Consider the following 13,542-nt stretch of genomic DNA (forward strand, 5'->3'; position numbering starts at 1 on the left):
GGTGAAACCCTGGAATGTGTTGTCCAGGGAGGTGGTCGAGGCCCCGTCCCTGGGGGTGTTTAAGAGCAGGCTGGATGAGGCTCTGTCCAGCCTGATCTAGTGTGGGGTGTCCCTGCCCATGGCAGGGGGGTTGGAACTAAATGATCCTTGTGGTCCCTTCCAACCCTGAATGAAACTATGAAACACAGCTCTGTGCCATGAGGGTTTTCTACCTACCCAAAGACTGCAGAGCACTGGGGACCTGTAAATTGCTTCTGTGAAGTGTGTGAAATTGAGCCCTAAAAACCAGCCCATTTGTGGCTGACTCACATTCACTGCAGAACAGCCTTTAGTTCCTCTGGAAAATCTGTACAGGTACACAAAAAGCCAAACCCAACTGCAGTAACTGACGTGATCTGCATCAGTGGAAATTCTCTTGTCATCAGTGAAACTGCACTTAGAGCCTAGATCCTGAAACACTGTGGACTTAGAGGATTGTTTGGGTTGGAAAAGGTCTCTAAGATCATCAAGATCACCAACACACCACCACCATGGCCATTAAACCATGTCCCAAAGTGCCATGTCCACACATTTCTTGAACACCTCCAGGGATGGGGACTCCACCACCTCCATGGGCAGACTGTTCCAATCCCTGACCTGAAATTTTCCCCAATATCCAATCAAAACCTCCCCTGGTACAATTTCAGGCCATTTTCTCTCATCCTGACTCTAGAGAGGCCTAAATCCGTGATGCAAAAGCAAATCAAAAGTATTTTAACTGTTTTTTACTGATTCCAGTGGCTGAAGAAGCCATTGGGATGGACTGCCCTTACTATTCTTACTATTTCAATGGGATTTTCTACCATTTATTGTCCCTATTAACTCAGGGAAAGAAACTAGTATCACTTCACAGGAGTAAGATGCGTTGCTAAATGTCTGATTTTGCGAATGTTCTGGACCGAAATAAGACAATGAGAGTGGTCAAACCCAGCAGCATAGCACTTCCTCTGTGTGAGCAGTAAACAAGTGTAATGATGTCATTAGGAGCTGGCTGACCCACTGATGAACTCTGGGCTGTAAAGGAGATGTGAGGTGCCAGATCACCAGGCACACACACACACACTTATCCCCACACATACACACACTGTGCACACGCTGGTTCTTCCAGCCTGAAAGGTGTCACAGAGCAATCTACAGCCATGGGACAACACCACCTAGGGAAATGAAACCCTGGAGACCCCCTTTGATGGCTAAACGTTTTGCTTTTAAAGAGGTGAACCTCCATAAAGCACACATTCAAATATAAACACAACACAGACAATGGTCTCTAAGGGGCCTGGATTAAAATCAAATAACAAGCAACACAAAGAACACTACAACATTGCACAATCAGCCTATCTCAGCCCCCCAAATCAAACAGCTCGCTTCAGTGAGACAGGGCTCCTGTCTCTCCCAAGAGCCTTGGAAATGTTCTTACATCATTTCTGACAGCTCACTGTAGTCAGAGCCAGCCCTGTTCTATGACCACTTTGGGAAAAAGAAGTACTTGTACCAGCTGGATGTCTTTAATATTCCACTTGGAAGCGTGACCTCTTCTCTTTAAGGCAGCAGAGCTGAGTTTTGTCCTTACTGGCAAGGGATTTTTCAGGACCTAGGGCACAGGGAATTTGAGTCTGTAGACAACATAAAGCCAAGCTGCTGAAAGTGAATGTCAGGATTTCCCATTCCTTCTCCACATTGCTATGACCACGTCTTGCCCTGATCAGAGACAAGGAGTCTCTGTTTACTGCTAGCAAGGAGATTAAAATGACAGATCTAAGACAAACACCAATTCAATCTTCATGTAGAAAATATCTGATTATCCACTGTTATTGTTGATCCATTCTTTTTAAGGGCACAGAAAGGTGACCTGTACAATCTTTGCAACAATATCTCCCACTCCCATTCATTTATTTTAAGTCTAATATATCTGAGGCTGTTCTTAAGGTCCAGCACCCAGAGTTAAAAGATTATCCGCTGCCGTCAGTTAAAGTGGGACAAGTTTGTCCACTCCTTAGTTATGGAGAGAATCTTGGAAATATAATGTGGGTGTCCTCAGTGATTTGAAGGGCAAAACCTAAATCCACAATTCCAATTACTTAAAATATCTTGCCTTTTGTTTTGTCTTGCATAGTAACTCCTGATTTCTTCTCATAGGCCTAGCTACACAAGAGACATTTGCTGCTCAGCGAAGCTGATAAGAAACCCTGAAGTAAGATTCTGTTCAGTGTTTGAAGTTTTCACCTTCTGATAGAAGTCAGCACCCAAGGAACTCTAGCAGTGTCAGTCCAGGACTTCCTGGCAAAGAGAATGCTCCTAAAAGACAAACAGTACCTATGGATACAGCTGGTGCAAGCTGATATCTACACTGACTATGAGAAGGAACATGAATTGAAGGAGAAGTCAAACCTATTTGAAATGGCTGCTTCATTTAGATAAGGGATGAAATACATTAGTCAGCTCATACCAACTGCCACCCCATTTGATACAGACTCTTTCTAACCTCTGGCTAAAAATATGCCCTACTACATGACAATCACAGCCCAGAAAATTTCCAGGTATCATTTTTATGCTACCTGAAAGTATGTATAATTTTGTGCCTTTAAGTGTACTCCACTGATTGCCTACTGAGAGGCAGATTTCTCTCACAGCCACATAGCTAAAGCATAACTGGTTTCAGCAGAGCTGCATTTGTGCTTTCAAGCACAGTTTTATGTCCTTAAGTGGAGCACTGACACGTTTGCTCAGGCAGTGTCCCTATGTTAATCAAAACAAGCTCTGTAGCACTGGATTCAATAAATTGTAATTAAGAAGGTGGCAACATAAGGGTGGCTGTCCACAAAATCCTTTGGTAATTATGCATAGTTTATGGCTAAGCTAATAGGATGAACAATTTAAATTAGTTACAAACTCTGCCAAGGTACCCATCTATTCCCAAGTCTATTAATTAGAATCAATTTAATCCCCACTGGGATAGAGGTCAAACAACATGCATTTGACCCTCTTCTACTGGCGTCAGTGTTATCAGCCAATGGATCTGGCAGCGCCTGGGTCTGACTTGTTCTCCTCTTCAGCATGTTGACATGATGCTTTGAAGAACAGAGGCTGGGCCCAGCTAAAAAGATCTCTCTAATAATTCCTGCTTTATATTCCTGATAAGCACACAGGTTTCACAATCCCAGTTTGCTCTCTCTCTCTCTCTCTCGGTGGGCTGCAGTTCTCCGTCGTTCAGATTGCTCATTTTCAGCCTCTGTGCAGGGCCTATGGCCAATCTTAAAGCAAACTGCTGTGCCAGACTAATTAGACCTTAGCTCAAGAGCATGTTTAATTCATTTTAAAATGCAGTAAAAAATACCTATATGTCAATGCTTCAGATAGAAATAGTTCTGCTAATCTGAGACAACTTTTTCCTAGCCTGCGCCAGACTCACGACACAAAAGCAAACAGAAGTACACAGCAGCAGCTTTTACAAGTCACTGTAGGTGCTGAAACCACACAAATAAATATGGAGATGAATCACTTCAGGTAGGTAGGGTGAAACATCATAGACCAAAACCATCTTGTGAATCATGACATTCAGAAAAGCAGTCTTTTTCCTTTCTTTGCTACATCTAAGACTAAGATCCCAGAATCATAGAATGGTTGAGGCTGGATGGAACTGCTGGAGGTCATCTGGTCCAACCCCCCTGCTCAAGATCATAGCCCTCATCTACAGCTTTGAGCAGGTCAACTCTCCTTCTGAATTTCACTGCCTCCTCTTCAAACTTTCCAGATCTGAGCCTCTGTATTCACTTTGAAGGCCACTATCCCCATGTCACCACTCACCTTGCAGTTAGCATCAGACCACCTACTGCAGCCTTTATGTCCCAGCACTGATTTTTCAAAAGCCTTTGGGTTTTGTACCATCCCTCTGTAGACATTCTCTAAAGCTCTTTAGTGTTGCTCTCCAAATCTCACCTTAAAACTTCCATTGCTGTGATGCCTTTCTAGAAACTTAGAAACTGAGTAGATGAGTGGTGCTGAAATCACTTATTTCACAACCCCCATCAGTGTAGCCTGCTGTTGTGTTTTGGTTTGCATCTATGTTGTAACCCCTGACCTAGACAGCCTCTTTTCTCTTGTCTTCATACAGCACATTCAGCATCTTTATGCTAAATAATTTCTGGTGCATGAGTAGCTTTCTAGGCACTGTAACAACATTTATAACCTCATCTTTCAAACTTCCTTCAGCCTGCTCTATCTGTGGATGTCCCTGCTTACTGCATTGGGGTTGTACTTAATGACCTTTAAAGGTCCCTTCCAGCCTTGTGTATTCTATGATTCATTCCATGGTTTTATGGTTTCCTACAGCACTGACCCAATCCTTCTATTTTGTGGGAAGCTCATTTAACTGCCTCGGTGCCAGTCCTTAAGTGATTTAAAAAGTGCTAGATTTTGGTGTGCCAACACACCACAGTCTCACTGGGGCAGTATTTTCACATGACATCAGTGTATCCTGACGTGAGATGACAAGCCTGTTCCACTTCTTGTTAACATTATTTATTCTCCTTACAACATCCCCAGTAACAAAAGACAGGTATGTTCTGAATTATAAGCGAAAGCGGCTCCAGCCGGAACGCTGCTGCACAGACATCAACAGATCTGATATCTGATAAATCCTGGCTGTGCCTGCCAACCAGAGACACTTACTCAGCATGTTATTCCATCTGCTGCCCTTGGCACTAGCACACAGAACAGGCTTAATGCCATCTAAGCCTGGGACTCGAAACAAGGGTTCTTCGGCCCATCCTTAAATTCAACCAACAAGGAAGCCAACTGCCAACAGGAAGCCATTAAACAAAGTTGCTGTCAGTATATAATCTTTAGAGAGAGAGGGGGGAAGGAAAGCCTTTCCAGAGACCATAAAGCAGCTCAGGCAGATCTCTGTGCTCTCACAATTTGCCAAAAGTCCTAAATTCATATATTATTTGGTGTGACATGGAAAAACATTCCCTCCCCAATTCTTTTCACATCCTTCTTGTTACTGCCGAGTTCTGACATGCTCTAATAGTTTGCTGTAAGATTAAGTGCTTAAATATAATTAAGATTAAAGTAACCATCATTAAAAAGATGCCTGAAACTCTTCAGTTTCTATGTGGGAACTGAACAGTTCGTTTTTCCAATGCACAGCAGGAGAGATTAATTACCTAGAAGCTGATATTTGCACTCTGGGTAAATATTCTCGTCACACAGCAATAGCTGCAACATGGAAAACGCCAAAGTTCCTTCCCACTTTGAGCCCTGTCAGACTGACTTTCCAGAATGTTTAATTACTCATTTGCATTTGAACATTACTACAGAGATATCCATGGACTCAATGTCGTTCTGGCATCTCCACAGGGCACAAAAAGTGTTCAGGATGTGGACAGATGCTCTCTTAGTACTGGAATCTAAAAAGACAGATGCAAGTTTTACACTGAGCCAGGCCAACTCCACATCTGGTTGAGCTGTGCTTTTGCATACTGCATTTGCATTGGGTGAAGCACATCAGAACTTCAAGCTCTTTCATAAACACAATTTTAAAGGCTTTATGATTTCACTAGGTTAGATCATGGTGCCTGTTAAAAACAAGTACTTGGTGATTAATCATATTGTATGGAAAACCAGTTCTCTCAGTGCTGAAATGATGTAATTTAAAATCAGCTCCTTTCCTTCTATCAGAACTAATCTCCTCTGGGGTGGCCAGATCAGGTCTATTCATGTTCTGAACTCAAGGAGGAGTTGCAAAATACAGTTTCAGAAATCAGTTATTACTTCTGGATGACTGGCCCAGCTGCCAGTAAGGGGTCTGGAGCACAAATTCTGTGAGGAGAAGCTGAGGGAACTGGGGTTGTTCAGCCTGGAGAAAAGGAGGCTGAGGGGAAGCATTCCTCCTTTCTACAACTCCCTGAAAGGAGGGTGGAGGAAGGTGGGTGGTGGCATCTTGTAAGTACTAAGTGACAGGACAAGAGGAAACAGCCTCAAGTTGCACCAGGGGAGGATTAGGTTGGATATTAGGAAAAATATCTTCCTTGAAAGAGTTGTCAAGCCCTGGAGCAGGCTGTCCAGTGCAGTGGTGGAGTCCCCATCCCTGGAGGGGTTTAAAAGATGTGGAGATGTGGTTCTGAGGCCATGGTTTAGCAGTCAGCTTGGTAGTGTTAGGTTAATGGTTGGACAAAATGATCTTAAAGGTCTCTTCTACAATTCTATGCTGTAAAATCTGACAAGCAACAGGCAGGACTTACTGAGTTTACTTCAGATATGCTGTCTCATCCCTTCCCCAGTCCTCCAGCACATTATCAGCAATGGCACAACTCTTTACATGACAATGTTTTTTAGGTTTAGAACACTACAGCTCTTCTGGGTGGAACTCTGTGGCAGATTAAAACTCCTGTGTTAAGAATTTGATGTCAGGGTCTTCTTTAGAGAGGAGCTAACTTCAAATACAGTTTAGTAAGAGTATTCTGCAGGTTCTGAAAGTGAAATCAGAGATGAATGTTGGAGAATGTGTTCTTTGAGTTTAAGAGCTCTTACTGAAATCCATACAAGATACTGAGAGCTTTTGTCCTTTCTACACCTTAAAAAAGGTCACAGCCCTGAATGACTCAGCATCAGCTTCAGTGTTTTGCCCTCACTCCAGGAGAGGAGTATTCATTTCATTTCCAGCTCTAAGTACAAAACAGTTAATCCTGTATCATATAGCATTGGCATATGTTATAAAGAAGTGTTTAAAAGGTTTGTACTAATTCATACAGCCCAGGACAATCATATCTCACCAAAAGTCATGAAGACCAAAGTTTCCTAGAACTACAGAGGCAGTTTGTGGAGCTGATGTGGGAGGAGCATGCCATTGTGAAAACTCATTTCAAAACTTGCCAAATTTTCCATTACTGGGAATGCAAGGCTAAATTCTAAGACCTGAGACCATTTTTTTACATAACCTCTCTGCAGTACTCTCATCCTAGACACAATTTATAGCCTGAAATCTCATGCAGCTAAAACTCTCTAAATTATACAAGGCTCTTTGGCACCTGAAATTCCTCTGAGGTTTTCAGTTCTGTTGAATTTAGTGGAAAATAAGGGAAACTGGTTCCAGGTTTCAGCAGCAGTGTGGATTTTCACAGCTCCCATCCCTTCCTTGGTGCTCCTTCCTCCACTGGCTTCTTACCACCATCCTAATTATAATTGAACTGAAAGAGGAGAGCATGCTCAAGAGAAAAAGACATCTTCCTGAATGAAGACATTAAGGTCTGACTTTGAAAATGTTGGGAAATAATGATGGAAAGAGCAGCTGAGATGTCAGGTTTGAAGTTCCTTTCTTTGCAGCCTGAATAAACCAGGAGCCATATAAGCAAAATACAACCCAACACAAGAACAAGCAAAAATCTCTGATTGGTTTTCAAAGCAAAAGTTTTCAAGGAGTGCACTATCCCATAATAATCACTGTATTCCTGCCTTTGTGGCATTCTACAGCTGCCCATTATGTTGCCAGCCTGTTCCAAGTACCTTGCAGACAGAATTGTCTAGACTCCAGTGCTGACAGAGGGAGGTCATGGCTATCAAGTGGTGCATTCCATGCAGCAGTGAGGTTTCCGTTTCTTGTTTGTCTTGGTGATCCTTGCTCCTTGCCATCTAGGGAAGGCTCCTGTCTGTCCTGGTGTTCCAGACTGCTTACCTCACCCTCAGCACAAGCATGTGAACCTCTGAGTTGCAGAGTCTGCTGCAATCCAGGAAGTGAATGTCCAGAGGACACATCAGTGAAAGGAGAGATGTTTTGGTGGATTTCTGAGGTCATTTGCACAGTGATGAATGTGAAGAATTCTCCACAAGGTTAATGGGAACTGTTCAACTCTCCTCTGCAGTGCTGTCACACTAACACAAGGCCAGGGCTGCCCCTAACCCATTTGGTATTTTGGAGACATCTCTCATGCCAAAACACTCCTGATTCCCTAGAAGCCCTCTTGGTCATTCATCAATAGCTACAGTTACCAAAAAGGCAAACATACCACAGCTGGAGGGAGGCAGGGGAACAAGCAAAACAGGAGGGCAAAATATACATACTTTGAAAGAAACTGAGGTCACAGAAATTATCACAAAGCAGCACTAGAAAAGCACTGCTGTACAAGTTCCCTATAGCTATGCTACTGAAGATCCCTGTTGCTGATTTCTAAGCCCAGAGAACTCAATGTAAATAGAAAACCTAATGAAAATCAATGGCTTTCGAACCAATCTCCCAACGGGAAAGGCCTAAGAAACAGTTCCCAAGTCACTGCCAGATAACCCTGAATACTGAAATGCATAGTACAGGCAGAGAATCTGTTTCTATCCTGTAACTGTATCCTTTTCAGTTACTTTCATTAGGTTTTGGTGACATTTAATAATTCAGAATGTCTAAGAATCAATCATCTCTTTCCCGTCAATCAGACTTCAGCTAAACAATCTGAGAACAAAGTGAATTTCAATCACAGGGAAAAAATGTAGACATGAAGGAAATGCCCTGTAAGGAAACCTACCAAAGAGCAAGACATACAAATGACATATGAATTGCTGGGGATCATCAAAACCAGAGCTGACAACTCTCTGGCAAGGGCACTATGATAGAAGATGTTGTAGGAAAAGCAAATGGCTTCAAGAAAACCAAAAGCATTTTCTAACACTAACCACCAGTGAATGAACCCATTCAGCCCCTACATGCCCCTGACCACTCACATATGTAAAGGGTTGTTCTTTCACACAAGAAATATTGTTCAAGGGGCCCAGTTTTCCCAGTATTAGCTTGATTATACAGTATACTCTTTGCAAAACACCATCAGACTTTGGAAGTCGTAGGCATTAAATCATAAACTCATAAAAATCTCTCCTTCTCCTGTTTCATTAACACAGATACACTCTGCCAGTTTGGCTAACCACAGAACATCAAAAGCCTTAACAAAGCTACCAGTGTGTGAGACTGAGGCAGAGGTGATGCTTTACTGGTCAAATACTTTCAAGGTCTAGCCAAAATTCTCAAGAGTTAAAGCCAACAACAGCGAAAACTTTGACTTTTGCAAGCAGCTAAGAGGAACCCCAAGCACAAAGGCACATTTCCCTGGCAATTCAGCAGCAGCAAAGTAACTCCTCAGCTGCCACTTCAGAATCTGGACACATCTCTGAGGAACAGCAAGAAAGTTGGGTTACAATACTTGAGTACTCCCAGAGAAAATGCAGTGCTATTCATCCCTCATCGTAACCCTAGCGTGTCCAGTATCAGCTGTAAACCACTCTTCTCTGCACGCAGCACACTGAGATGTTTTGGGGTTTTCTGGAAGTGCTGCAGGAGCCACTGAAACCCAGAGGCAGCAAGTAGTTTTGGAAAAGTTCCACCTGAAAGCATGGATTCTTTGACCTCTCAGTGTACACCTGAACAGATGGATGATCTATTGATTTTTCCCCAGTACATGACACTTGTGAGACTGCACCCTGAGTACTGGGTTCAGTTTTGGGCCCCTCATTCCGAGAAGGACATTGAGGTGCTGAAACAGGTCCAGAGAAAGTCAAGGAAGATGGTGAAGGGTATAGAGAACAGGGCTGGGGAGAAGCAGCTGAGGTGGTTCAGTCTGGAGAAAAGAAGGCTCAGAGGAGAACTTCTAGTTCTCTACAACTGCCTGAAAGGAGGTTGGAGCCAGGTGGGAGCTCCAACTAGTGAGTAATAGGAAGAGAGGAAATGGCCTCAAGTTGCATTGGGGAAGGTTTAGGTTGGATATTAGGACAAGTTTCTTTGCTGCTTTAGGCTTGTCAAGCCCTGGAACAGCCTGCCCAGGGGAGTGGTTGAATCATCCTTCCTGGAGGTATTTAAAAGACATGTAGATGTGATGCTGAGGGACATGGTTTAGCAGTGGACTTGGTAGCGGTTGGACTCGATCTTAAAGGTCTTTTTCAGCCTAAACAATTCTGTGGTTATATGATTGAAGTCTCTCATTGTCTAAAAGTCCCTGGTGGTCCTAACTGGAAACCTCAGAAGATACACACTTGTGTAACTGAAAATACAACTGATGCCACTTTGTCCCCTTACTGGTCATTTCATCAGAAAGGCCAACAAACAACCATGAGAAAAGAAACATCACCTTAGAAGAAAATGTTTCCTGGACATTTATCTGTCCAGCTCATGTCTGATGGACAGTAGCAGAGCATGGACTTAGAGGAGTGGAGGAAGAGAATGGGAATCAGGACGGATTTATGCCATCACGCCCAAGAGACTTCTGCTGGATTGAGAATTTCAGTCTCCAGGCTCACCTATGAAGCAGAAGACACCACATTTCCATTTGCATAAACCCTCTTTTGATTTATTTCTTGCCATGTTCCTAGCTTTAAATGCAAGATCGAATTGTACAGTGAAAAAGTTGCAGATGTGACAATCTGTAACCTCACTGAGATGCAACACTTGTCATCTCACGGGGAAGCTGCGCAGACACATCTCATTTTGTGACTCACACAACCAGCCCCTGAAAATAAAGATGAAGTGTAAGATGAGATCCAACCCAGTGTAATTATCAGAGGAAATTTCCTGTACCACCAGCCTCAACTAACCTATCTTGGAGAAGATTCTAATCTCAAAAATATGGTTATATATCGCCGCCTACCTCCAAAACTCCGCCACTATGTCTGTGTGCGCAGGCGCTCTGGTGACTCTCCCAAGATATACACTGCACACCCACTAGACATGTCACTATAGGTTTCCATTCACCTCTGTGGAACACTCTGCTCAGCCTCAGAATGTCAGGCCTCTGGTGAAAGTGTCTCTCTAAACTTGGAGTATCGCCACCTGCTAAGCAGAATCTGCTCTGAATTATTCATTCTGATCAATACTTCAAGCTTCGCACATAATGGTTAAGACAATTAACTAAGGAAGACAACAGGGAAACAGAAGAGTTGTTTTTCACAAACCTTACTGCAAGATGACTTGCTAGTCACTTGAAACATTTGTTTTATCCTTTTTGATTGTCTAAGGAAAAGCAGAGAATCAAAGAGCAGTGCCAAGCAGAGGTCTTGCATTCTGTGTGGAGGCTGCATTGAATTCTCAAAGTTAGGGTTGAGCAGAGAAGGCAGGAAAGAAAGAACATCTTACAGCAAAGGGAATGGAAACTACCACATCTAGGTAGCAATTCTGCAATTAAAAATGTTAAGGAAGAACAGAATAAGCCTACTGTAGTGTTGCAAGGAAAATGTGCCACTACCAGAGAGGATGCAAACTTGCTGAGTGCCATCTTTGACCTACTGCACAGCCATGAGAGAACTGAAAGGAGAATCCAGTTCAGATTCACTAAAAGCAAAAACTGAAACACCTTGATGACAGACATGAAAAAAAGCCAAACCCACAAGGCAAAACTCTCCAAAGTTCTAAACAATAACTAGGAACCACACAGGATTTCCAAATGTCATGTGAGTCCAGTACAAAGGTTCACAGCAATCATTCTCATTTATTCTTCCCTTTTCAGATATGTAGAGATTTGGTAGATAAGACACACAAATGAGCTAGAGGCTGTGACTGTTTACAGTCATTTCATCCTCAGCTCTACCTCTTAGGCAGCTCCCTCTCCTTGTGGCCCATGTCACCTGGTTCATTCGGGCTGGCTGCCATTGTTCGGCTTCCAGCTCAACTGCAGCTCAGCAGCTCTTGAATTAGCTGTAGAAATGGTGGCACTTCAATAGCAGAGCTCAGCATAGCAACCAAGGACGAAATAAATAAATAATGCAGCAGGGTATTCTAGCAGATAACATAAATACACTTTCAGCCAATTGCTTGGGTCCAAAGGGCAGTCAATTTGTTTGCTCTGTTTCCAAGAATTTGTAAATCTCAACAGGGTGTTTCAACACAAGCATATACAAACATCAAAGTTCAGTGCTGGCATATTTTACACCTCCAAGTTGTGTGCCAGCATAGCTCTATACCACACATGAAAACTGCAATGCATGTGTAAGGAAGTGACAAAATACTACCCCAAACTAAATGCAAATTCTTCCTTAAATATCCTTTCATTCCGTGTCTTTCTTCTTTCTTCTCTGTTTACTCCCATTCATCCTCTCTCACACGGAGATTTATGGAGCTGTCTGATTTCATGATTCCTCCCTTTCATTACTCATAAAGGGGGAGAGGAAACTTTAAATCTCAAGCCACATCCCAAATGTGGGGGGTTTGTATTCCTGACTGATTTACTCATATGGAGACACCTGTACTTAGGAAAACCCAACCTTGCAAGGTAAACCACCAGTTCCTGAATTTGAGAATGGGCACACCAGCTGCACTGGCATTTCTAGGCTGCTGTGCAGACAGACCAGTCTCTCAGCCTCTCTCCCCTTCCCTCTTTCCTAATGGGAAGGTGCAAACAGTCTCCCAGCTCCTACTCATGTTGTGCTTTTCTTCTTTGCTGAGCTCTCATTTATCTTACCTTTGAACAGTATAGGGCTGGCCAAAAGCAAATACAAGGGACTTCAGAAAGCACAAGAAATCAATGTGTGAATGGCAAATCACCGGGGTGGAGCTGGACTCTCCTCCCTACTTCCCCGACAGAATGCATTACTACGACCGAGATCCAGAGCCCTCCTGCACGCAGCACTCGCCCCTTTCCCAACCGAGCCCCTCTCCTCTGGGGTGACACTTGTGACAGAGGCAGGCTGGCTGTGCCTAAGGAGAGCTGGAGATGTGCTCAGCCTGAAGAGCTGGAGCCAGCAGCCAGCTGCCCCTCTTGTTTGTACACAGTCCCAGCAACCAGCGCTGCCAGGAAGCAGCCTCGTAAACAGAAATGCAAGTGAGCGCTAGCTTCACGCTGGGAAGCACACAGCTCTCCTCTCCCTGCCACAGGAAACCTCGGCTGGAGCGTAAACCTCTCCTTTGTCACCAGAGGAGACTTCCCGAGGGGCCCCTTTCTCACCTTCACGTTTTCTTGGATGAGATGGGGAGAGACAGGACGCAGGGAAGGAAGAATGGGCAACTTCGGACATTAAGTCAAGGTAATGGCTCAGCACGGCAGAGATTTTCCAAATGAGTGCCCCTTCTCCCCTTCCCGAAGCGATCCCATCAATCCCACCCAGAGGGGAGGGCAGAGGCTTTTCAGTCCCGAGCCGGAGCGCTCTCCTGTGCAGCAGCAGCAGGTGGGAGCTTTCTCCCCCTCCCCGTCACGCCGGTGCTCACCTTTCGGGCTCCTCGTTTAGCAAACTCCCTGGCCAGATGACGACCGATGCCTCTGCCCCCGCCGGTGACCAGGACGTTGTCCCCGGACAGGTCTCGGAGCTTGGACGGCAGCACCATGCACACAGCAGCTTTCACCACCAGATAAACCATCTGCACGGGGAAGAGCAACAAAGCGCCCAGCCACTTCCAAATCATCCTCTTGTTCCAGGCAAGTCAGGAAGGCAAAATTCTCTTCCAACCTTTCACAAAACCAAGTTAACAGAGACAAAAAAAGCCAATTCCCTTCATGCACCCCCAGATGGGTGACAAGTCTTCAACCCCCTTCCAGAACTTGGGGG

General features: G+C 44.1%; 1 protein-coding gene across 2 annotated transcripts in view; it reads right to left on the minus strand.

The window, feature by feature from the left end:
• Nucleotides 1–13,407, minus strand: part of DHRS3 (dehydrogenase/reductase 3) — a 28,171-nt gene extending 14,764 nt beyond the window's left edge. Inside the window, exon 1 of one of the 2 annotated variants that reach the window (XM_068158480.1) lies at nt 13,205–13,407. In XM_068158480.1, the coding sequence (XP_068014581.1) occupies nt 13,205–13,399 (195 nt within the window). In that variant the 5' untranslated portion in view covers nt 13,400–13,407. Of the gene's footprint in view, nt 1–12,944; nt 13,099–13,204 lie in introns of those variants that run through there. The other variant, XM_068158481.1, reaches the window with a different exon arrangement.
• Nucleotides 13,408–13,542: the final 135 nt, after the last annotated feature.

This window comes from Melanerpes formicivorus, unplaced genomic scaffold (genome assembly GCF_026170545.1).
Source record: "Melanerpes formicivorus ecotype bairdi unplaced genomic scaffold, bMelFor1.0.p_v2 SCAF_39, whole genome shotgun sequence".
Lineage (NCBI taxonomy): Eukaryota > Metazoa > Chordata > Aves > Piciformes > Picidae > Melanerpes > Melanerpes formicivorus.